Source organism: Glandiceps talaboti, chromosome 7, assembly GCF_964340395.1.
Source record: "Glandiceps talaboti chromosome 7, keGlaTala1.1, whole genome shotgun sequence".
Classification (NCBI taxonomy): domain Eukaryota; kingdom Metazoa; phylum Hemichordata; class Enteropneusta; family Spengelidae; genus Glandiceps; species Glandiceps talaboti.
The window spans coordinates 14081513-14107909 of record NC_135555.1 but is presented as its reverse complement, the minus strand read 5'-3'; the positions used below and the strand labels follow the sequence as shown (position 1 = coordinate 14107909).

The 26397-nt window shown below is 35.6% G+C and overlaps 2 protein-coding genes across 2 annotated transcripts; one reads left to right on the top strand and one right to left on the bottom strand.

The window, feature by feature from the left end:
- Nucleotides 1–2677: 2677 nt before the first annotated feature.
- On the top strand, nucleotides 2678–8745 carry LOC144437978 (purine nucleoside phosphorylase-like). Its single transcript, XM_078127011.1, has 6 exons — nucleotides 2678–2853; nucleotides 5531–5700; nucleotides 6526–6623; nucleotides 7093–7268; nucleotides 7827–8017; nucleotides 8546–8745. The coding sequence occupies exons 1-6, from the start codon at nucleotides 2678–2680 to the stop codon at nucleotides 8743–8745; spliced, it is 1011 nt and encodes a 336-aa protein (XP_077983137.1).
- A 1768-nt stretch (nucleotides 8746–10513) lies between these two features.
- LOC144437129 (purine nucleoside phosphorylase-like) lies at nucleotides 10514–26158 on the bottom strand. The gene is made up of 6 exons (XM_078125986.1): nucleotides 26024–26158; nucleotides 19109–19278; nucleotides 17424–17527; nucleotides 15265–15440; nucleotides 14247–14437; nucleotides 10514–13405 (listed from the first exon to the last, which is right to left on the bottom strand). Exons 1-6 carry the CDS (start codon nucleotides 26038–26040, stop codon nucleotides 13176–13178), a joined length of 888 nt encoding a protein of 295 aa, XP_077982112.1. The 5' UTR covers nucleotides 26041–26158; the 3' UTR covers nucleotides 10514–13175.
- Between the last annotated feature and the right edge of the window lie 239 nt (nucleotides 26159–26397).

Here is a 26397-nt window from a genome sequence, read left to right as displayed (position 1 = left end):
AGACAGACATATAGATAGATAGATAGATAGATAGATAGATAGATAGATAGATAGATAGATAGATAGATAGATAGATAGATAGATAGATAGATAGATAGATAGATAGATAGATAGATAGATAGATAGATAGATAGATAGATAGATAGATAGATAGATAGATAGATAGATAGATGTAACCTTATACCTCAGCTTGGGGTACCGAACAACCAATAGACTGATCATACCGCCACCCAATCTGATTAAAATCTGATGTGGTGAAAGCGGCTCGATGTCCTTATTTACCTCTATTCATCGTATTGTGACATCGAGCCGCTTTCACCACATCGGATTTTAATCAGATTGACCGCCACCAAGCGGTCATCTGGTCAAGGATCACTAACCCTAAAGGCCAAATAAAGAGTTGTTTGTTCCGGTTACCCGACCCCACCTAGTTTTTCACGCCGACCCTAAACTTTTTTTTACGTATTCGAGAAAAATAATAATAAAATAGCGAAAATTGTGAAATCTCGCAAGAAATAGTGGGTGCGGAAACTGACAGCAACTTAAAAGACAATATAAAACTATTCTTCCAATCTGTAATGGCTGTACATCTGATAGGAAGACATAAACAACACAGAGACCATTTGGAAAACAATGGAAAACCTGAACTAGACACTCAAACATGAAAAAAAATACAATGAAATAAACTAAAAAATCTACCTACCCCACCTATTTTAAAATTGAATGTAATCAGAACCACACTAATTTTTTTTTACGCCTAATGACAAATGAAAAAATTAACAGGTGTAATATTTTATCAAGTTTAAAAAACTCTGTTGTGTTAGCGAATATCTCTTATTTTCATTTCATTTTTTTTATTTATTAATTTGTGTTATTGCGAATACAGAACTTATATGAAGGTACTGCAATTCTACACGCGTTTACGTTTGTATTTTCTGACCCTGAAAATTAGACACGTTTTGGTGATGTTATGTGTTTATTTCTAACAACTAATATCGATGACCAGTCATAAAGCACACCAATCTAATATTGCAACACCAATGCTAGACTGTAAGATACGTCATGACGTTCCGCCCTCACCGGCCTTCTCTCACACGAGGAGTTGGCCGATGTGTGATATACGTGAGAGCGCCCCGTCACGGCGTACCTTACAGACGACACCCATGCCCACTTGCAGAAATGATGACTGTGCCCATATCTCACACATAGCCACTGGGTGTCTATACAAATGAAACTCTTTTACTATGTATCGATATCACGTTGAGAATGTTCATCTCCAAGCAGAACACAGTTTAACACGTGACTTTTTACTATAATAAGGTGACACCCCATGGATGGTACATGCATCATTAAAAATGACAGGAAAACATTACAAAAGGGGGAAAAACAAAAAGCGCGTGTTTCTTCTTAATTGACAACAGTTAAGTTTTACCATATATAGACTGTTTGATGAAGATGCAGTGAGAATCATTTCACTCAAGGCAAAGGGTTGTTTACTAAACGTCGCTTGCGATTGGTTCAAAAAACAAACAAACAAACAAACAAACAAACAAACAAACAAACAAACAAACAAACAAATAAATAAATAACATTATGATATATTGTCTGGCTCGATCCTAGTATAGTAACATTATCAAAATATTTGTTGAGCCACTCGATGAAATGTAGCCAGGTGATGCTTTGTTTCTACTCAACTGGTTTCCAGTGTACTCTTGTAGGTATTCTTATGATGCATTACAAGATTATTTTTATATTGTAAGATCTCATCGTCGTAAACCACAGCCTCTTTTACGGCACCGTCTAAGAAACATGTCAAAAAGTTTGTTGGTGCGATGTTACCCAAATTAATTGTGTACCCGCTCACGTTTAGAAATTTTGCATCTTTAAATTTCTCACTTTTTTTCGCAAACACGTTTTAACTCCTGATCAAGGTTTAACTTGTTTATAAGATATGATTGGGCATCATCGCGCGCGGCATCTCATACCCGAATACTCATTCGCGGCTAGCGTCACTTTGGAAAGCCCATTGTATGACTCGGAGAACTTGTATGGTCCAACTACATGTATCAATCTTGCCTGATTCAATGTGATTGTTACCCGTTCAACAATCAAGATGTGACAGCCGATAATTTGACACAGGGTCACAGCCATGACGTCACAGATGGAAACGTGTGGACATAGCTCAACACGATTGTAGGCTTGTACAATCTTTAATTTGGGTAACCAAATTAAAGCTGAACCAGGGAGGTGTCTCTGCATCGAATCTACAATATATCTACAGAGTACCACATAGTGCCAAGGTCAAGAGTAGTACATAATGGAAGAGAGCAGGTAATGAACTTGCTGTACAGATCAGTGTTTGTCATATGCTGTTACTAATAGTAATACTATGTATAATTCCACCTGTTAAAAGATTATTGCAGAATCTTTCCATTGATGATTGAAGGTGACGTAATCTTGATATTTGCATAATCTTGTGTGTTGTATAATCGTTTGTTTCTACGAAGAATAATGCATTGCCAATGTTTAATATGTGGGTGTACAAAATGTTATGCAGGACCTATTGCATGAAAACGTGAAGGTCAAGCTAGCATCACTGCATACATCGTGGGATTTTATCGCCTGGAAGCGCCAGAAGTCGCCAGACAGTCTGGTTATTATCATCACTCCTAAAAGAATGCGTACTTTACATGACACTGGTGTCTTTTCGATGGGCCTTGCCAAATATTTATCTACATTTCGTATAGATGAACAAACAGAAAAGGTACAGGCCATGACCCAAAAAACTGAGGTGGAAGAGTCGGGGACTCAAATGCCAAATGCTTACCTTTCGTTGTCAAGTGAATTGATGGGGTGGGGTGGTGGTTACTAAGTGGATAAATTTATTACAGAGCTATTCACTAAATGGGTGCATTGAATCGTATATCACAACGTATTGCTTTCGATTCACTATTGGGGACATGCATGTGCATGTTGATGCATGAGTCCTAAACAATAAGTGATCCATCACATACATTTAAATTTGTAATTCAATATCCGAAAGATGAATGCCCAACAACTTCTTACACCATACTGTATCTATTAACTATTGAGAACATGAGAAAGGTCTAAGTATATGTGATTGTACTATCCTTCCTAGTGATTTCAAATACATGTAAATCACCATCACACCATCACACCACTTCCTGCGTTTAATACTATACCGATGATGGACTACCCATTGTCTTGAACCCAATCTAGTAGCGAATGTATTAATCCTTAAGGAATTCAATGCACTGTTGCGTTTCATGGTTTAACCTTCGCTATCATTCTTGCCAATGGTCTATTTCAGTCCCTGTATCACTTAAGTAGAGGCACTGCTTACTATGACTTCCGTCGACCAGTGCAGTTGTTTACTTTCTGGTACTTTAACTAGCCTGAGTGATCCATACAGCTTTAACCATCCACATGAATGGACGTGTTGCCGGCCCATGATTCAATGCGCACTTGCGCGTTCATTTCCCCATACAGAGAGACACGTATATTATTGCTTAGATTGCCGTTTTCTTAAGAAAAGTCGTATTCATCCTGCTGCTACAAATGTATCAATCTCTATACTACTAGTAGAAAGAACACTGTTTTTTCTTATAATACAGGTAGGAATATATAGTCAAAGGGTTGTTATATTTAGTCTGTAGACGAGGAAAACAACAATCTAAGGAATATTACACGCCCCTATGTCCCCATATAGTACAGTATCCACACAACGTCTTTTCTTTCTTTCTTTCTTTCTTTCTTTCTTTCTTTCTTTCTTTCTTTCTTTCTTTCTTTCTTTCTTTCTTTCTTTCTTTCTCCGGGACGGGGGTCGGTACGTTGTCACCTGATTCTACCCTATATAGCTAGCTAGATCTACGTCGTATATATAAAAACTGTTACATGTGAATTGATTGTGTCGAGTCTTTCTTCTGTTAAAAACACTAGTCATTTTAGGTCAGTATATTTTTTGTCATTGTTTGATTATGAAAATGCGCATAGTATATTTCAAATGTAATACAGATTAAATACCAAAAGCCCCTCCCCCCAAAAAAACAACCCAAAAGAAAAATTCCAAGTAACTCAAGAAGCGATGTTCGTTGAAACGACGTTGTTCGTCGATGTTCGTTTTCTATCATAGTTACTAGATCAAAAGACCTTGATGAAGTCTTGCCATCATACGGCCATTCATTCATTCATTCATTCATTTATTTATTCATCGTGACAAATACACCGACACTTTTGCTTCACAGAAAAAACTTCCAAAAAATGTAAAAGACTTTTAGTTTAAGCAATTTATCACTGTCTCTAACTATGTCTTATATCTCATTGTGTGAAGTAAACAAAAGGTGAAATGGCATAATATAAGCCAGATAAAATGAAAGAGAACGTTACAAAATCTTCTACTAACATTGCTACCTTTAGCAATTGTACTCTATTTTTTTTTGTTGCACCAGACGATAAAATGTAGCAATGTTAGTAAGATTTTATGACACAGTTGATAAAATGTAGCAAAGTTAGTGGGATTTTTGTCACACCAGACAATATTCTGTTTCCGGTGAACCGGTTAGGCTTCGATTATCAAACTTGTTGAATGTTTCGAGGCTTTCTAAGCAAATTCCTTCACCCCAGTTGTACGTTGTGTGCATAAATTAACATGAAGATGGATCGCCAAGTTGCATTGGGAAATAATCGATACTAGATTACAAGTAATTGTTGTTTGGTTGAAGTATAGTGGACAGCGTACGTACTGATTGTAAGGTTAAATTCAAACATGATTATAATTGATTGACAACCCGACTTTCGGACTTTGCTGAGAGTTGCCAGGGCACTGCAAAATAAACACTGTTTATCGCGTTGAGTATCTTATCTCTGTGAGTAAACGCATCACGAGTGACTTGCGACAGTAATTTGAGTAAGATAAATGTGTTGTTGCGACGTGAAGACTATATATACTACGACTTCCAAGATAATAATGTTAGGAGTCCTACGCAAAGTAAATGATTGAATTAGAGCCTGGTACGGTAGTTAGCGAGTTGACAGTATTGATATACTCTCATACCCCATTTTAGACCATTGCAGGTTTTAGAAGATCACATTATAGACCAAAATACATTAATTTTGTAGTTTCTGTAGTTCCATTTGAAAGGGGCACAAGCTCAGTTTGATATCAGGGACATATTATACGTCCCTATTTATACGTATTTGGGCGTGGTGTTTGCTGCATATTAAAGAACGCGTCGATCACCACTAAGCTGCTATCTGGTATATAACTTAATATACAAATGACCCAATGATGTAATTTATCATACGAATCTAAAAAAAGGCAGGAAATTTCTACTAGTACTATGTAATCAACTGCTCTAACAATTCCAGAAGACAATTGTACTATGTTATAGAAGACATGCATTGTTATTATACATTATTATACTGGAATGTGTTTTTTTTCACCTGAGTTAAAAGTTTGTGGACTCAGCTTGTGTTACTTTTAAATGAATGGATTTTGGTTTTATTTCAGATATACATATGAAGATATCACACTGATGACGAAATGTGTCGAGAGGCAAACACGTCATCGTCCAAAAATCGGTATTATTGTGGCAAGTGGATTGAACAAAGTGGCATCAATCGTCGATAGTCCAGACAAAGTTGTCTGCTCTGAACTCCCTAACTTCCCGTCTAATAATAGTAAGTGTATGGTAATAAACCAGTTCGGTAATATTGACAAGAATAACTAGTGTTCCCATCAAAATATTGTTACAGAGCGAATATATTTTTACGGTTTTTTTATTCACTGACCTGATGATTGTTTGGAAATTTACCCTTTGAGGTGATGAATTTTGTTGTTGAGGCCATCCAGTTTTCGTCCGTATAGTGAAGACGAATTATTTCCCACTGGCGACAGGCAAATACGCGTAATGACTTACACATTGATAAAGCTTAGGTATTACACGATGAACTAGCGAACAATGTTAAACGATTTAAAACCCTCTGCTCACTTACACGCTTGCTGAGTTCAGTAAAAATGTTGTTGTTTTTATGAAGTAAAACAACAATTTTGCTGAGATCGTCCAGACTACAGACACTTTTGAAAATCATGAAATACATTAACAGGTGTTTGTCGAACATAAATGTGGCTGAATTGTATATGTAGTAATAGTATTATACCATGCTCAAGTTAAGTTGAACAGAAAATATGGATAAATTATATACCCTGTCGTTCTACATCACGAGAGACCGTGTCTACGTCACTGTTTTTGCGATACTTGAAATATGAGTCAAAACGTGTTTTTCCCCAGATTTTCATAAATTATGCTTGAGGAGGCATCATTAGATTATTCTCCATCATTTTAATTCATTCAGTCGAAAATACTCTTGACCTAAGGGCTTAACGACATGTCTAGCCATTCGTAGTGACAAGGCCCCCTTAGGCAACTTGTATTTTCCTCAGTTGAACGAAGAGAACATGGGATATAATATCTAATTGTATTTCTATATTAATTTTTGTCACAGATGAAGAATGTTGTTTGTTATTCGGAACACTTCATGGTATACCTGTTGTTAGCTGTCAATCAAATCTACGGCAGATAGATGGGTACCCAGCATGGCAAGTAAGTTATTGATAATTTCGCCTTAGTTCTTTACATATATAAAAACCCGGGGTTTCTATACTAGGTTCTCTCATCAGTTGGGCCATGCAGGTTACATAGGAGCATTATTTTGAATTGTTCCGGGCCTCAGACGACAAGAGGTCTGAGACAGGGTCAACCTTTTCTGTAGTTTACCAGATGAACGATTTTCATACCCTAAAACGTAACACCCATCATTCATTAGTATAAGTTGCAGAACGCCCCCAACCACCAAAACATATACGTTGACAGGTGCAGGTGTTACTCTGTCTTACCAAGTAAGGCGTCATATTTACGTTGTAAGATGGAACGGCTACACATGTACATACCCCTTGCATCTTGAGATGTGACCAACTCAATTGATAAGTACTCATGAATTTCATTTGACCTCACCAAGTCAGCGATTATTTACCTCCATGCCCATATTTAAATTTCTATTATTGTTTTACAGGTTGGCTTAGTAGTGAGAATCATGTCATTCATAGGCGTGAAAACTCTAATGGTTTGTAATACTGGTCAAAAATTGAACACTGCATATAATATTGGAGATTTAGTTCTGGTGAAAGATCATATTAATTTACCGTCTTTTGCAGGCGATAACCCATTAGTTGGTTTAAAAGACCACAGGTAAGACACATTTGAGGCATCTCTTCTGTCTGTCTGTCTGTCTGTCTGTCTGTCTGTCTGTCTGTCTGTCTGTCTGTCTGTCTGTCTGTCTGTCTGTCTGTCTGTCTGTCTGTCCGTCCGTCCGTCCGTCCGTCCGTCCGTCCGTCCGTCCGTCCGTCCGTCTGTCTGTCTGTCTCTCCATCTCTGTGTCACTGTCTGTCTATCTCCTCTCTCTGTCTCTGTCTCTCCCTCTCTGTCTGTCTCTGTCTCTGTCTCTCTCTAGCTCTCTCTCTCTACCATATCCCCATCCATTCTCCGTTAAGACTACTAAAACGTTAAAATGAAACAAAATGATATACATAATTTAAAAAAGGTGTTTCAAACGCGCGCGATTTCATAAAACATCCAGACTACCCCCCCCCCCCCCCCCCCCCCGGTATGCCATTTACAAATGTTCACTTGTGAAGCTGTGGCCCATTAGATTGTAAAATATGGTCGTTGATGGCGCTCTATCGCGTTCATCGTATTAAGTTCAGTAGTGTATAATATAAATTAATCCATGTCTTATCTCTCTTGAAGATTTGGTTCAATTTTTCTGAATATGGCCAACGCATATGACAAAAAACTACGACGCCTTGCTTTGTCCATTGGCTCCGAACTCAATTATGGTTCCTACCTTAGGGAAGGGATATATGTACAGCAAGCAGGCCCCTCGTTTGAAAGTACAACAGCACTGAATCACCTACGTGCAATCGATGCAGATATGTTCGGTAAGTTAATTTGATAAAACCCTTTTATTCAGTTTTAGTAATGGTAGACTTTGCTTTGTTCATCAGAAACCGTAAATATTAAGTACACAGTCAATTACAAATGAAAACTGTTTGTCTTAACACAATTCGTCTAAAATAAAAAAAAGTTTTCTAAAAATTATGACTAGCTTTCATTCTGTTATCAGGTGAACAAATATTATGTGTACATAACAATCCTGATCACGTGTACACTATGAGATATACATTGTGATATAGCTTGCATGTGTATACGCATAAACATGAAAATATGATAAATCTAAGCTAAGCCTTATTTTAGGACAGGGATTGCCTTCAGGAAAATATGAAATTATGGATGGGTTGAAAGTTTTGATAAACACGATATTAACAACACGAAGGTCTTATTGTGTATTTTCAACGGGGGTAAACTGTAACTTGAAAGTTGACTCAAGAAATGTTACCAGCGTTTAAAGTTGCCGAGTGATTATCTGGTCAATGTTAACGTAATTGTGTTTTATACGTTCCAAACAGGGATGGACATGCTACCTGAAGTCACTATTGCAAGGCATTCAGGGATGGACGTCTGTTTGGTAACCATGGTGATGGAATGTAAAAATAACGACACTAGAAACGGGCTCCACAACATCCAGGATGTAGATGACGAATTATTGGATAGGAGAACTGAAGATATTATAACTTTGATTAGTTGTATGGTGAATCAAATAGAGTAATTAAAAACGAACATTGACTATTAAAGAGGAGAGCTAATAATTGAATGCAAATCTTCAATTGACAAACAGCAGAATGAAACATTCTGACTGACTACAGGCAAGTCTGTTCATGTATATAGAGAGCTGACATATGGCAAGGATGTGAAGACTAGAGAGTGTACATGCATACATCGCTCAATTGCAACATAATGGCATGCAATACATAGCGTTGTCGCGCTTGTGTGACCATATATATATATATATATATATATATATATATATATATATATATATATATATATATATATATATATATATATATATATATATATATATATATATATATATATATATATATATATGAACGGTCTCGATCGGATGTACATGTAGTTATGAATTGACACTAGTTTATGGTTAACGTGTTTCAAAATCTTTTGGAATCTGAGAACATACTACTACCCTAGAAATATATGATGAATGGATTATTGAACGATGGTAATTGATATAAGTACTGCCTTCATCTCCACTCTAACTTATCTAGATCAAACTACTTACTTCTCCAAACAACCACTTTTTATTTACCTTGGCTACAACAGGGATATACAACAGTTACAAATTCTGATCCCCTACCACCTAAATTCTTTCTCTCGCCTTCATAATTCAGTATCATGGAATTGAGAAATTAATGACAGTACATCTTTTGTTGTTTTGCATTTAAAGAATGTAGTTACCAATACTGAATACTTGACAATGAATACCCTGCATATGTATATACTGTTATAAAGATATCGGAAATGTATAAATATGCTACACAAAAAAATGACAATAAAATAATTTTAATTTAACACGACTTGATAGCACCATTTCTAACGTTTGCATACAATGAATGTAATACATGTATCATAAATTATAAACGCCATGGACAGCTCCATGATGGCATGCAAGACAGGAAAGGAAGTCTTTTAGAGCTTATGGCTGAGATAATCCCTCTAACTGTTCATATATTGGACTAGTTTAATTCTATTAAAGTCACACACAGTACTAGTGTTGGCTTGAATAACTTATGCATATTCAGGAAAGTCATTCCAGTGAGATACAGCAGTCCGCTGAGTGACGAAATATTTCCTGCTGTCCAAGCTGACTGTGGACTTAGCAAGTTTAAATGAATGTCCCCTGGGGAAAAAAATCATACAACTAATATATAAAAAATGGACGTATTAGATAAATCGTACAACTAAAATAAATTCAGAAAAGTAAATGCAAATTCAAAATGTTCTTTTTGGCCCACTCGGCTTGCCATACATGTGTTATGTAGACTGTATACTTTTCTTGGTAGTTAAATGCATTGGTCAATGATTACAATATAAGCAATCTATGTGTCAGCTGTTTATGTGTTTGATTGGTGTAATTGACACATTCTTGCGTATAATCATTAGGCACCGCGATTGCTTGTTGTGTTTAATAGTAAAAATAACCCCGTGAAATCTAATAGATATTGTGAGCTAGCCCTGGAATTACGATGCAATATGGTAAAACAAAAGATCATTATATGTGATCACAGAGGGCGCTGTTACTCGCTGCCGGCAATCTGCAGACCCAAGTACGATGCTACTTGCCAATACAACATTCACAAATGCCTGCAAGACGTTGGTTTCCTTGACGACGGTACTGTATAAGTTTACACCTTATTCATTGCTTTGCAGTTGTAAAAATTTCTGTAAAACATTCAAAACTAATGTTATACCATCACAATAACACACTATACAAATATTACATACACACAATGATACACAGTGATTTTAATCTTTATTTCAGGTAAGAACACTTTGGTATAACATTCCACATGTGAACATAATCATTGAACCCACTCAATCTAAAAATTAGCACTATATAGTGACTCATGCATGATGCCTTTAAAAGTGTAATATATCTAAATGCCAAAATGAAGTCCACAATTCTGTTTAAAGTACACACATATATAGTCTACTAAGATAATTCTAAGAAACCAAGTTCACCACAAAGTGTCAGGTTCATTATTAAATGTAGATACAGAGGGATCTCACTATCATTACAATTAGAAACTTTGACAATGAAATACTGTACTTGTAGTATTGTGTTGCCCCTGACAACTGACCAATATGACCTGATTTGAGTTTATATGTGAAAATGTGAGATGACGACACAGTGGTGTAATGAACACTACACAAGAATGTGGTATTAGTTGGAAATAAAACTCTGCGCGAACACACTTCATAGTATTTTTGCAGACTAAAATTGATAGGAAGTTTAATCAATTCAAAATAAAACTTTGGTAGTGTTATCGTTGAAAAAATAGCAATCATTGCCATCCAGAATACATACTGACCATTTATGAGATGCATTTTAACAGTGTATTATTTGAGTTACAAAAACCATTTTGAATGCATTTACAGCACATTATTCTGGTTACAGTAACAAATTTAAAATGCATTTACAGTGCATTATTCAAGTTACAGAAACCATTTTTTTTTTGCATTCACAGTGCATTATTTGAGTTACAGAAACAATTAGATGAATTTATAGTACCTTATTCTACAGTTGCAGTAACAAATTGGAAACGCATTTACAGTGCATTATTCAACAGTTACAGAAATCATATTTTGCATTTACAGTGCAATATTTTATGACTTAAAATAAATATTCCTGATTATTTCCCTGATAACGTTTCATCACTATAATCTCAGTTGTTATTTACAATTGGAGAAGTTCTTACAAATTTCAGATAGCAAAAAAAAGTCATTGACCTTTGACATGACAGTCACTGTTGTGGAACAACAAATATTTCCATCAACTTTAAGTGAATAGTCATACTTTGGAATAAAATATTTTTGTTGTTGTTGAGAATCTAACTTTTTTTGCATTTCGTCAGTTGTTGGTTTTTCTTAGAAGTTCACCCGCACTACAAACTCTCGGAGTTCATAGAATAATTCTCCCTGAATTTGATTTTGAGTTCATCAGAATGATAATCATTATGGAATAGTCTCTGAAATTATACAATGCATTACAATTTGACATGAGGTGTTGTAAGTACAGTTACTGCACTGAAATTTTTATACATATCACTGTGCTCCTGGTTTATAAACAGCATTGCAATTTTATACTGTACTGTGGAGATAAGTACAGCCATGGTCTTCAAACATTATAGGCTGTGCTGCAAGTATAAACACTGTGCTGCAAGTTTCCAAATTACAATCAGTTTGCACCTTTATACTGTTGTAAGTACAGCCATTGCACTGCAACATTATACACTGTGCTGCAAATCTATAGCTTACATTACAAATTATACACCTTGCTGTAAATCTTATACACAGCTGCAAGTTTATATGATATGCTAAAATTGTAAAGTGTGCTGCTGCCTCCATGTTAACATAAATGTACATGACATTGCACGTATATACACTGCTATGTTGCACTACATGGTCATACACTTTTGTATGGTAATAAAGTGTACTCATGTGAACATTGTCAGGCTGCCCTCTAGTGTTCAATGACGAGATAATGCTCTCTTTACAATAATACATAATTTCTTTGCACAAATTAATGAGGTATGTTATTGTCTACAAATCATGCAAAAACTCAAAATTTGTCAATATACTGCATATTTTGAATATAAACATCTATCTAAAGCAGATAAACTTGGGTAAAAAAAACTGAATGAAACTAAAACTACGCAAACAGTAAGAACAAAATTTATGAAAAATTCTATGAGTATGATGACGACACATGAAACCATTCCCTAGCTCTTCATGTGAAATATGCCTCAAAATCATCATAAGTGTTTCAACTTTTGTTGTTACATTGTTCAAAAAAACCCTCCAACCTAGTTACAATTAAAAATCAAGAAAAAAAATTGGGGGTCACCATACACATTTTTGAAAAAGAAGTCAATATGTTACCAAAAATAAGCCATTTTAATATCCAATATGGCCGCCGAATACTGTGTTAACTCAACGGGCAAATAAAAGATTGTTAATAATTTCCTTGAAAACAAGATGGTGGACCCTAATTTTTGGAATTGTTTCAAGAGGACCAGAGTTTGGAGTGAAATTTGGTTTTCAGTGAATTCTTCCCCTTGAGGTGAATTCTATCTTGCACAACAAAGGTTGACATTTACCAACAAATATCCAGTTTGTATATGTGCATATTATCAGCCTATTAATTTTAAAACTTAGCTGCCATACAACCGCTTCAGAAAATATAAAACTTTCACCATAAATTTAATTAAAAATAACATAGCTATATCCATTATACCATCTGACCTTTTCACCTTTGTAAAATTATAGAGCTGACCTTTGAGTCTCTACTAAATGTCAACCACTACAAACAACACGAGGTGATTTATATAAATTAGGCATCACAAACAAACATACATTTAATTTCCTCAATAAATAAACACATAAAAATACCATCTCCTAAACTATCTTATTGTTATTTACAGTAGGTTCTGGAAGACGTTTGACAAAAGCAGACACTAAATTTTGCATGTCGGCTGCTCTCAGTCGTCCTGTCTCCAAGACCTCTTCATGATTAGGTTGTGCGGTGTCTTCATAATCAAGAATACATTTGTTGGTCACGAGGGACATGCCTAAGACTTTCATCCCACTATGCCTTGCAACAACCACTTCCGGACACGTACTCATGCCTGCAAGAACAAGTCAGACAGAAAACTTTGAGAAGTATGGAATTTGACTAGTGGCAAAAAACCGACACTTTTGTTATAAAATGCCTAACAATATATCATTTTTTGTATGACAGACAAGTACGGGTCAACAATTTGGTTAGCTATGACTTCTACGTACAGAGTTATACTAAATTTATTTATTTTTTGACAATGTTTTGATACAACATTTGAAAATCCATCACTTTTTGTATAATAAATGGGTACGGGTTGACAATTTGGTTAGCTATGACTTCTAGGTACAGAGTTATACTAAATTTATATATTTTTTGTCAAATTTTCGATAAAAAATCTGACAATGTATCACTTTTTGTATAATAAATAGGTAATTTGGTCAGTTATGACTTCTAGGTAGAAAGTTCTTTGAACATTTATCAAATTGAATACAAGATGGCAGCACACAAGAATTTTGATATATGGACTTATTGTGTTAGCATGCTAACAACATAGTCTACAACCCATAATACCCAAGTAACATGATTCAAAGTGTCACAGTGGAATCACTTTCCTTGGGGGTTATGGGTTGTATTAAATACCTGATATGAAAACTATGAATGAGTGTGGCATACAGTGGAATCCCTGTACTTGGGTGTTATGATTCGTACCAAAAACTAGTACATGTATCAGACGATATAAAGAAAGTATGTCACACAGTGAAATCACTTCACTTGGGTGTTACAGGTTGTATTGCAAAATTCCTACTATTTTGATACGATATTTTTGGAGAAAGTAATACCTACCAAAACTTTTCACACACGCGAATCAGAAATGACAGTAAAACCATAAATCGTTGCTCGAGACTTACCGACAGAATCAGCACCAATGGTTTGTAGGTACCGTAACTCAGCAATGGATTCAAACGAGGGACCACCAACCATACTATATATGCCTTCCTGCATAAGGTTCTCCATCTCCAATTCCTTTGCAATTTTGAACACGAGTGCCCGCAAGTCTTTGTCATAGGCACCAGTCATTGATGGGAATCTGGGACCAAACCTGTAAATGAAGAAACAGTCACTTGAGTTTAAAGTTGACACTGACTCTCTACAACTACAGAACTTGGTGTGATTGTAGAATTCTGATGGTGTTTCAGACACTCTTACCATAAGTTGTAATATAGAAATATTCTGCAACTTTCAGACTCCGAGTGGCCGGCTGGCTGGCTTGGAATCTGCAGGTTGCAAGTTCAATCCTTGGTGCTGCTGTTTTTGTATGTAAATTAGTAAATTATGATGTAAGGTAATGTAATATTCAATTTTTTCCTAGAAATATATAAATACAGACATTAAAAGGAAAATAGCCATGCTGTTGCCTACTAATGACAAGTAAAATTGGACAGATATGTTAATCAATAAAACAAACACTATTTCATCATCTGTGCGTGATTTTTGACTTTGCTGTAATAAATATCAATTAGAGTGCTATGTAAGCATAATAGTAAATAGAATAAATTATGGCAAAATATGTAGCTGGTGCATAAAATATGCTACAGGTTAAATCCTCTTTCTCCCAGCTTGTACTTTGTTGTGTACAAACAAATACCCCCTAGGGAGAAAAAGGATTATATAATGATCACGTTTTAGAAGAGATTATTACACCGTGGTGGGGTGCCCTAACACATCAGTGCACCACACTTAGAAATGTGTAAATATTGGTTCTTTGGGAACTAGATGAAGACTGTAACATTGCGAAGATTTTCTAGTGCCGACAATATCTAGGTTTATGGAATCATGTCCTATCTATTCTTTAACTGCGTGTGACTTTTATACAACAAGACCTACATCATATGGCAACATGTTGATTTCACTGGCTGTAACACTGACCTGTCATCATTGGGCCCAACCAGTGGATTATTGCCGGCCAACCCCGGCATGTTGATATGGTCCTTAATAACCATAAAGTCACCAACGTTGTACTTAGGATTGATACCGCCTGCCGCGTTGGTTACTAACAATGTGTGCACACCTAGTAAACTCATCACACGTACTGGTATGGTTATCTGCAAATAACATTTAAAAGCATGTATATGATGTCAGGGGCAACCATTGAGGGAGACAATAGCCTAGATGCAGAACAGGACAGTATGGCTTCAAGGGGTGAAGATAACATGATCTGACACTTGTGATTTGGTCATTGTACATAACCCATAAAAAGAAAAGAAACAAAAACAACATTGTAAAATGTATGAGGTAAAATATTTATATTCATTGCTGCCAATGTAACTTAAATATGTATGGAGACGCCCACACCTGATCAATGACTGCATGTTTCATTACTATACACCATTGAATACATGCTGTTTATTATACCTTGCAAAAGCCAAGTTAAAAAATAAAATATGGAATTTATACTCTGGTTATTCTATGTTATGACAACGAGTGTCTTTGTCACTGGTTCTGCTGTGTTTGAAATTACTGGTGCTGGTATAATTATGTTATTCTCCAATAATTTTCTTCATTCAGCTGGAAAATACTCATGACCTAAAGGTGTTGTCACTACTCGTCTAGTGACTTGTATTGACAAAACCAGGCCACTCACATTTTCCTTAGCTGAACGAAGACAAATATTGGAGAATTAACATCTAATTAGTATCCATCGGTACTTCAATGTACGTTGTATAGCTCATGTGGGACTTTAATTTCTAAACCGCAATAAAATATACCTTTGAAGACAAACATGTATTTGTGGGTGGTGGGCTTGGGCAGGAATGGTATGTTTACACCTATGTCCCTTTCTGTAAGAACTTTGACCAACAAACAAGCACACAATATGCAAAATACTATCCTAATTAAAACAAATGCAAATTATTATACAAGTACCCTTCTTCAAAGTTGTTCTACAGACTGTTTTAAAAAATACTTGTGAAGATAAAGAAAACTGAAAAAAAAAAATTTTATTTATAGAAATGCAATGTCATTGCACTCAAAGTACACCTAGATTAATATTGGTAATGATCAACAGGGCTTTAAATCCTTATCTAACTAGAAAAAAAAGACATTTCTGAGCAACCCAAAACACTAACAGCACTGAATTCAGGTATGTGTTGACAATGCCTAATTATGCAAAATGTCAGCGCTTGCTATAGTTACAACTACACAGCTGTGGAACAGATGGCAGTTAACTATTGTCCAATTTCATTGCATAGCAAAACTGGTGTCATTTCATTGCCTGATGAGCTGTTTGCTCACATATAACCAGTGCTTTTGATAAGGTGTGGTAGCCACAGTAAGAGTTGACAAAATGAGTTAAAGGGCATACAGGTTTCAATACCTAAGTTGTACTACAGTTTAGGGTTTGAATTTCACTTCTGTGCTTGGTATAGTAGATTATACCAAGTGAACTGTTTCAAGTACAGTTTTTTTTTCTATTGATTTCCACTTGTCTTACAGACAATCACCTTATAAATTTGGCAGTTTTGTTTAAAATCAAATGCTTAGAAGTCAATATGCTCTACATTACTGCTAATTTTTGAGCACTGTAGTTTTGGTGGGGAACCCTGGTAAAATGGCTTGGGAACACATTTACATTTTAGCTACAAATACAGCCCTTTACTAAAGCACTACTGATTCAACACATCATCAAGCAATCATAGTGATAACAAAATCTGCAATTGTTAGACATTTTTTGGAAAACTATGGCAATCATAATTCTATACATTACATGATAAAAGCTACAAAAAGGTATCAATCTTGCTGAGGACTATAAGGTTTGTAAAAACTTTTTTCATGAAAAAAGATATTCAAATGCAGGACAACTCTTTATAAAGACTAAAAAGTGAAACTGTCGTGTTTTTGACAAAGTTAAAATCTCCAAGTCGCAAGAAATTATGGTGCAAAGTCTATAAGCGAAACTCTGCCAGTTTATCTGATTTCTTGATTTCTTGATTTCTGTCAGTGTTTATAAATAATATAATACGATCTACAAATTTACAACACATCACAAGTTTGAAACATTTTAGCAGTGGTTGTAGAGTGTTACTTACCTTCCATAGTGAAACACCTTCATACATATGCGTTCGTCCTTGCATACACACCACTGTCTTACCATTTAGTTTACCAAAGACCAGACGACTGGCATGACCAGGAACTGTAATTAGGACAGAAAAAAACATGAATGTACACATATTTCGTCCAATTTCAAACTAGTTAACTACACTTTCCTAAAAAAAGAAGAAGCCCCATTTGGGTGCACTACGAGGTAGAAATTCAAGACATTTTTGTATTCTGACGGTATATTAACCTAGGCTATAGGTGCTGACAGTATAAACCTATTCTCAATCTGATTAAAATCTGATGTGGTGAAAGCGGCTAAATGCTTTATTTACCTCTATTTCCATCGCTTTGTAATGTTTATTTTTGTTCAGGGTGATCGCCGCCTTCACACATGATCACGCAGAACAAAAACAAACGTCACAAAACGATGGAAACAGAGGTAAATAAAGCATTTAGCCGCTTTCACCACATCACATTTTAATCAGATGGAACCTACTCTGGGCTTGTAAATTGACATAATTGTATAAATCAACTACAAGCCTACAGTATTTTCTATACTCATTACTATGCACCTATAGTAGTATGTCAAATTTGTAAATGGTAAATGACAGATCCTTAGACATCTGAGAGCTTTTATTTCCATCGTTTTTGAACTTTCTGTATTTGACTATATTATTTGGATGTTTGTTAATGACATATCTAAACAGCTGGTGTAATGCCCAAGGAGACAAAATTCTTTTTTATACCAGGCTGAAAGCTGTCCCATACACAAACACACACTTTCTACTTTTGTCTTAACAGTTATATGCATAGACAGTTACATGTACAATATAATTGAATACCTGTAACCTAATTACTAATTAACTTCTATTCAATGTATTCAATGTTATGCAGTCGACATACCACTGTTCTAAAGTTAGAGTTTCACATATAAAAGAAACAATTTATATCTTTGTGTATATTAGAAAGGAAATCTTGGGGCAACAGGATATTTATAACTTTTTACATATACAATTGTATTATACATTGTACATCTTATATAACAGAGCCATGGATTTCAATTCTGTGGGCGTCCAATATGCCATGTGCAAATGAATCCTTTTTTTCTTTGTTGGCAAACATACTTCACATTGGGATCATAAAATTGCAAGCTCTTACCAACTTCTGATTAGGCCTGACAAAAAAAATTATGATTATGTTCAATTTTAGAAGAGGTGGAGTAGGTAGATTTAAAAATTTTTTTTTTTTTTTCATATGTGTGTCTAGTTCAGATAGTTATGTTTTCTGTTGTTTTCAATATGGTGTCTGTGTTATTGGTTTCTTCCCATCAGATGTACAGCCATTACAGATTGGAAGAACAGTTTTATGTTGTCTTTTTAAGTTGATGTCAGTTTCCGAATCCACTATTTCTTGCGAGACTTCACAATTTTTGCAATTTTGTTATTTTTTTCTTGAATATGTAAAAAAAAGTTTAGGGTCGGTGTGAAAAACTAGGTGGGGTCAGGTAACTTAGGCCTTATGTTGAATTCAGTTTATTTCATGACACCACAGTAAAAACTTGTATATAGTGTGTCCGGTCAAAACCCATATAGTTACACACTGTGCCACTTTACGAAATGGATTGACTGTTTTAATATAATATGAATGATCTACACGTTTGTCTTTTTGGTCTTACCAGTACTGACAGGAAAATTAGGGATATCCTCATAAGCTATCTTATAAGTATCCTCTAACTTGTCAACTATTCCACCTAATCCTGAGCCACAGATAATCCCAATGGTTGGTTTTTGTTTTGTTTTCTCCAGTAAATATTGGCTTGTTGCCTCACATTCATCATATGTGTACCTGCAAATATAGAAAAAAACAATTTGAAATTATAAATTATGACAAAACTTGAGCCAAAGATTGCATTTTGTGTTTCAGATAGCTTGTGTGGTGTATTACCTTTGTGCCATCTGGCACATGGTTAGTTATATCAATACTTAACACAATATGCAAATGAGTTAAACATTTTTCAGGCATTTGACATTGTCTAAGATATCATTCACCATATTTAGATACTGCCAGCGATGACCTCGCAAACAATTTAGGTAAGCATGTCAGTTTCTCCATCAAGGTTTAGATTATCAGGATCAAAATCTAACCATTCTGCACAAGATAAGCTTAACGATACAAGTAGTGTTTGATGTACCAATTTGACAATAATTATACAATTTTCTCTAAATTGCAAAGATTCTGGATCAAACCAGTGCTATTGATGAACACTGGGCCAACATTTGTGGCTATATGGCTACATCGAATATATCACACACACAGCTGTGTACATTCAGAAATGAAACCTACATGTATGTATGTATCAAGATTCTGATGATAAAAGATAATCACATGATACCATCAATATCAATATGTATCAGACAATTCTGCAAATAAATACCTGTCAGACATACTAACTAATCAGTACAGCTTATCACATTTTATCTTTATATTCGGAAAAAATTCTGTTTACTGATTTTACAAATTCACTTCAGACCGTGTGTTTGAAAGTGAGACATACATTGTAACTTTGTTCTTGTTGATGGGAAATCAGTAATTTCAACCCAGAGTTCCCCAAGTACTTAACTCTCGGGTTACCAGGCAAAGTTATGATAGACACAATAAGGAAATTGATGAATTTTTATCAGATTTTGGAGTCACGGTGGGTGAATGGTTAGAATGGCCAGCTTGGAATCTGCAGGTGCAAGTTCAACCTCCTGTCGCTGCCATTTCCTTCTGAATGGCTGGAGTCCTTGGGCAAGATTTGAACCATGATTGTGCCTAAGTGATGGGTCATATTCAAATTTCACAGGTCACACTGCACATTGAGATTTAGACGGTAGTTACAATTAGAACTGACTAAATCCATGTCTAGTTCTACAACTTTGAAGCAAAGATGATAACCGTACGTTTGCCAACAGTAAGCCCCATTTGTCCACCGTTTATGACGCGTCCCCTGTGACGCATACTTCCAAAAAAAGTGCGTCCCAAGTGTCAAATATGGCATCAAATACGCACCAATAACGTGTTAACGCGACCTCTGTCAACCCAGATGTATAATTGGGGACCTGGTAGGATAGAGGTTGCAATGTGAATGCTTTAATTCTATGCGCTTATAGAGGCTGCAGTGGATTGTATGCTCCCCAGGGAGTTGAGGAAGTACTGTTGTGCCACTATAGATCCATGCCAGGGGTAATAATTCACAGCACTTTGAGCTCTCACGAGAAAAGGTGCGTTATAGAACTCATTAATCATTATTATTTCCCCCACCTGTTACTATACATGTACATGTAATGTTGACAAACCTGAGCAAAAAAATTTAAATCATCATCTTGCTATCTGTTTTAATCTTATTTTGTAGAATTATTCCAGTAAAATATGGATCATCGGCAACACAAAATGTTTTGACAATAATGACATCATCATTAAGGAATTCCTGTGAAGGGATTTATAAGCAGGAACTGGTTTTTAGATAAACTACAAAAAAATGGAAAATGTTGTCAGCAGTCCTAGAAGTGACAAGGGCGTATGTATTTTGGGTAAACATGTTTATCACCTATCATACAACCTCCACTGGTCGACCCATCATGACACATAGACTCACAGTCAACTTTCATTGTTTTTCTTAAAACCTTGATAACAGAATAACATGTACATGTATTCTAAAATGGCTTTGCACACTGCCATTGTACTCTTGAAAAAAACTGGTTTTCCCACGATATAGAATGTATGGGGAGAAGTTATATTTAGGTCTGCTCAGAGAAGTGATATCGTGTCGACCTGACCCCCAAAAAGAGAAGAAATTATCACATTATGCTGATTAGCATGAATATTAATCAGGTTATGAATATGGATATTATCAAGGGCTCCTGTCAATGTGGCAAGTTCCTTCAGATACTTCAGTTTCCTGATACAAACTACAACTGCTGACATCAAACCATGGACAAACAGAACTTGTTACAAACAGGGAAATTAAATTAATTTGATTAACACTTGGAAGAGAGACATGAACAGTTTGGTAAGAACAGTTTCATGGCATCTTTACAAGTACATGAACTGTCAGGGGAACTGGAAAATACAACTGCCGACATCAGACCGTGGACCACCTGGAACCTGTTACAAACAGGGAAAGTAAACAAATGAAATGGATTAATAACACTTGGCTCAGCAGGTTGGGAACAGTATAGACTTGTATTACACACCATGGTTTGATAACAACATATGGCCTCTTCATAAAATGACAGGAGAACTGGAAATTTGTTTCCTATTATGTAAAGTGGCCATAAAACTGTTCTTATCAAATAATGAAATGTAATACCAGTATCTGTACTTCCAACATCCTGTGCTGAGTTTTATTAATCCAATTCAGTTGTTTACTTTCCTGTTTGTAACAGTTCTGTTTGTCCATGGTCTGATGTCAGCAGTTGTAGTGTGTGAATGTGAACTATTATGTACAGTTTGTAAAGAGGCCATAAAACTGTACTTATCAAATCACTCAAATGTAATACTTGTCTCTGTGCTTCCAACATGCTGCGGCCAAGTGTTATTACAAGAAGGAATTTGTTTGTGTATGACAAGTTCTGCTTGTAAATGGGTGACATAGGAGAATGAATGAACTATTTGTGTGGTACTTAGGTCCATCTGTTTATTGATATTGACATTGAAGACCCAAAACACAAGAATAAACGCAAACATGATCAGGTGATTGTATTGAACTATATTTATCATGCACACAACGTGAAAGATTTCAAAAATAACTGAGCAAAGTTTTTTTTTATTACAAGAATTAATTTGTTTGTAACAAGTTTTACTTATAAATGATTGCCTGTCACTGGTTGTAATAAAGCTAGGGTAGACAGCCCCATACGGTGATGGGGTGACATGACATACAAATGTAGGAGAATAAACTAGTTGTGTGATGCTTAGGTTCATCTGTTTCTATTATTGACATTGAAGACCCAAAACAAAAGATAACCACAAACATGATCAGGTGATTGTATTGAACTGTATATTTACCATGAACACAATGTGAAAGATTTCAAAAAAAAAAAAGACCAGACACTTTAACTGAGCAAAGGTTTGTTGTTATCGTCAACTAGTCCAGTACTTATACTATCAGTGTCACTTCATTCAAGTAGAATACGACAAAAATACTACTCTGCTGGAACCTTTGACCACACATACAAAATGAACACGATACAGATACTTTATTTATCATCAAAAAGTAAACAATACTAGCATGAATATTACACTTTAACGATTGCCACAGAAAAAAACCGCCAAAGGGAACCACGATAACCTTTTGATCTCGATCCACTGCAAAACCCTTGGTTCTCTCCAGGGATGCAAAAATTTATTCTCCCATTTACAGAATAATGATGCGTATACACAAACCCTTACCAAGTCATAGTCAGTGAACAACAAATCTGCTGAATAGAAAAGTGGTTATTTTTGACACCATAATGCTCCACCCTTCCCTTGTACTTCAAAAGACTGCGGCAGATAAGTCCACAAAGAGATACACTGATGGCCTTTTGATCTCGATCAATAAAGTTATCTTTAATGGTGGAAAATGTTTTGTGCACTACGAAAGTCATGCAAATTAACATGAATATAGGACAATATCAGTATTGTTAAAGACCTAACAGATGTAAATTGTAAGATTTTGCTCTTTTCTGATAATTTTTAAAGAATGTTGAAAAAAATGGTTCAATGCTAGAAATGGTTCAATTACTTTTGATAAGTTGAATGACAAAAATATAGCTTGATTCATCAGTCCTAACTTACACTTCCTAATCTGTATTGAACATATGTAGTGTGGGACTACTATGAGAAATTGATCCGTATCAACTTGCATCACTTTTGAAGAATAGTATCACTTAGGTTACAATTTATGTTGTGTGCCCTGAATCCAAGCCTCTCCTGATGAAGGGACCCATATATATTGTACCTGTCAAGTAGTGAAATATGAGCTCCACGCAGACACTCACGTCACGTGTCAACCCACATTATAAATCATAAAGTACTGGTAACATAAAACATATCACTGCACGTTCTCTCTAATATTTCAAATGAATGGTTCTCACTCGCTTTCCCCCGACTTACAAAATGACAAAGTTCACGCACAGTAAAATCTCCTATATAAAACAGCCTGTGATTTGAGGAAGTGCTTCAATTTTCACCACAGCAAGCAGGGACAGCTGATGGTCTGGATCAGCATGGAGATATACATGAACTGGTAGGAACAGAAAGTGGCCTTCACTCAAAACAACTGAACTATTTGGTTAAATTGAAACTCTGGGGAAAAATGGAGATGAGCTCTCGTATTCAAATATTTGACAGTGAGTGTACTGTGATCAGTATCAACCCACTTTGAGAAATATTGCTGTGTCATCAAATTTTCAAGTACCTGCTACTAACAAACCACAACAGTACCACCAATGGTTGTTCACCTTTGTAACTCTAACATTTCGTATACACTTACTTCGACAATAAAAGTCAAAAGGTTTTCACAGTTTTCTTATGAAACATTTGATTGGGCAAAGATTAGGCCATGTTATACTAGACCTAGTAGTGGGTCGCATCCATTTGTGTGGTAATTTGGGAGGGAACTGCCCTCCTTTACTTGGGAAAGTTTTTTCGTCAACAATTTCACATGTTTTTTTCTCTCTGAGAGTCTGAAATTTCCTACCATTTCAGAACTGCTTGAATTAAAGATACTGACATTTTTTAGAAGGAAGAACTCATCTGCATATTAAAATACTATTTGTTCATCAATTATTCTTCCAATCAGAAAGGAAAAATCCCCCTTTTTTTTAACTTCGCTGGGTATAAGATGGGATGGGGGGGGGGGGGTTGTGGTCTGGTGCCAATGTGATTGCTGACCTTCATTTTTTGCACTTCTTTAATTTTCGCACTTCTGACCAAATTTCGAAATATTCCATAACTTCAATGATACTGCATAAATAAAAATTATGTGGTTCCGATTACATTCAATTTTAAAATAGGGTGGGGTAGGTAGATTTTTTATCTTATTTTATTATATTTTTTTTCATGTGTGAATGTCTAGTTCAGGTTTTCCATTGTTTTCCAAATGGTCTCTGTGTTGGTTATTTCATCCTATCAGATGTACAGCCATTACAGATTAGAAGAATAGTTTTATATTGTCTTTTTAAGTTGATGTCAGTTTCTACACCCACTATTTCTTGCGATACTTCACACGATTTTCGCGATTGTATTATTATTTTTCTCAAAGGCAAAAAAAGTTTAAGGTCGGTGTGAAAAAGTAGGTGGGGTCGGGTAACCACAACCAAACAACTTTTTTTATTTGGCCTAATAGGTTGTGGCTACTTGCCAACATGCCCCTCACTTTGTATAGAAAACATGTACCAACATTGTTCAACTAATTCATTCAATCATTGTCTGAATGCCTTTACATGTATTTTCGATTTTATTTTTATCAGAATTTCGAATATGTAAAGACTACAGCTTCAATCAGATTTTTTTGTTCTCTGTGTATAATTGTGAGTATAGAATTTACATAAACATGTAGTAGGCCTTTCACATCAAATAGAATATGTTACACTATATGGCCAGTCCACCAAATCATGCTTGTAAAAATCTGCTCATTGAGTTGGGATAGAAGAAACAATGTCACCATTAATCTCTTAATACAACATAAACATGTTCTCAGATTACAATTTACTAGCCTTCATTCTAATACTTGATTAGGGATAGCCCATATCTATCTAAATTAACATAAATTTACATATAACACGAACTCATTAACTGCAACTACAAAAATAGTTTTAGCAGTATAGTTGTGACTCAACTAGTAGTACGGTAAGCTTATGTTTTACACTAGATGTCTAAATGTCTGATCATAATTACTACTTTTGGCGGTATATTCTTTTGAAAAAAAAATATTGTAAAAAATAAATAATTAAAAGGTTCTACATATTCAGAGGTAGAATGACTTTGGTGTGAGGGATGTTGATAGAGATTGTCTTCTGTTACTGTTAGAATTAGGCCATCCAACACCAAACATCATAACCCTGTCTACTCATGGATGTATTAGGGGAGATAATACATCCATGGTCTACTGAACAATATCTCGTTGCTGACTCGGCGCAGCTCAGTAAACATGTAAGACAGCACTGCACATGCCAACGACACGTCGGGCGACAGTACGCATGTATGTGACACACATTTTTCAATGTTCGCCGGTAGGCGTAGGGAACACTTATTTGTCGAAGGAATTCTTCAATGTTTTGTATTACTCAAATGGCGGTGCAGGATTTACATCAACAGTCACGGATTTCATCGATTCAAAACCCCCACAAATGTACAAGTACGAGGTCCCTCGTGCTATGTTGTGAATGAACACCGAAATATAAACAATGCGGTTTTGACGTCGTGGCCGGCTACTAGTACTCGTGCTAAATTCGCGCCACTCTCCAAATATGCTTTTTAAAAATGATCGCGTCAACATTTCAGATTCATTTTCGGCATCTATACATTCCTGTTTGTTATATGATTTCCTCTATATCACACTTACCCTTCTACTTCAGCCATACTGACGATTACCGTTGTGTTTTGGCTTGTAATTTGTCGTGCGTGTGTCTTGACGATGTACTGATATTGCGCGCAAATTCTTTTTCCATGTGACAGACACACCTCTAAATGACGAACATGGATTGGCCCACGTCATTGTGACGTCAAGGGATATATGCGGTCAAAGGTTACATAATAAACACGCGCGGACTGATTTGGTCAAAGCTATAAAATACAACATTTCTGAAATTCACACTTTTAGATACCATAAATTGCATACTTTTATATATCTAAGCTATTTTTTTTATTCCAGAATATTGAATATATAGACCTTTCTCCGGGAAAATAACAGTACTTTCTTAACGTATGCGTAAGTAC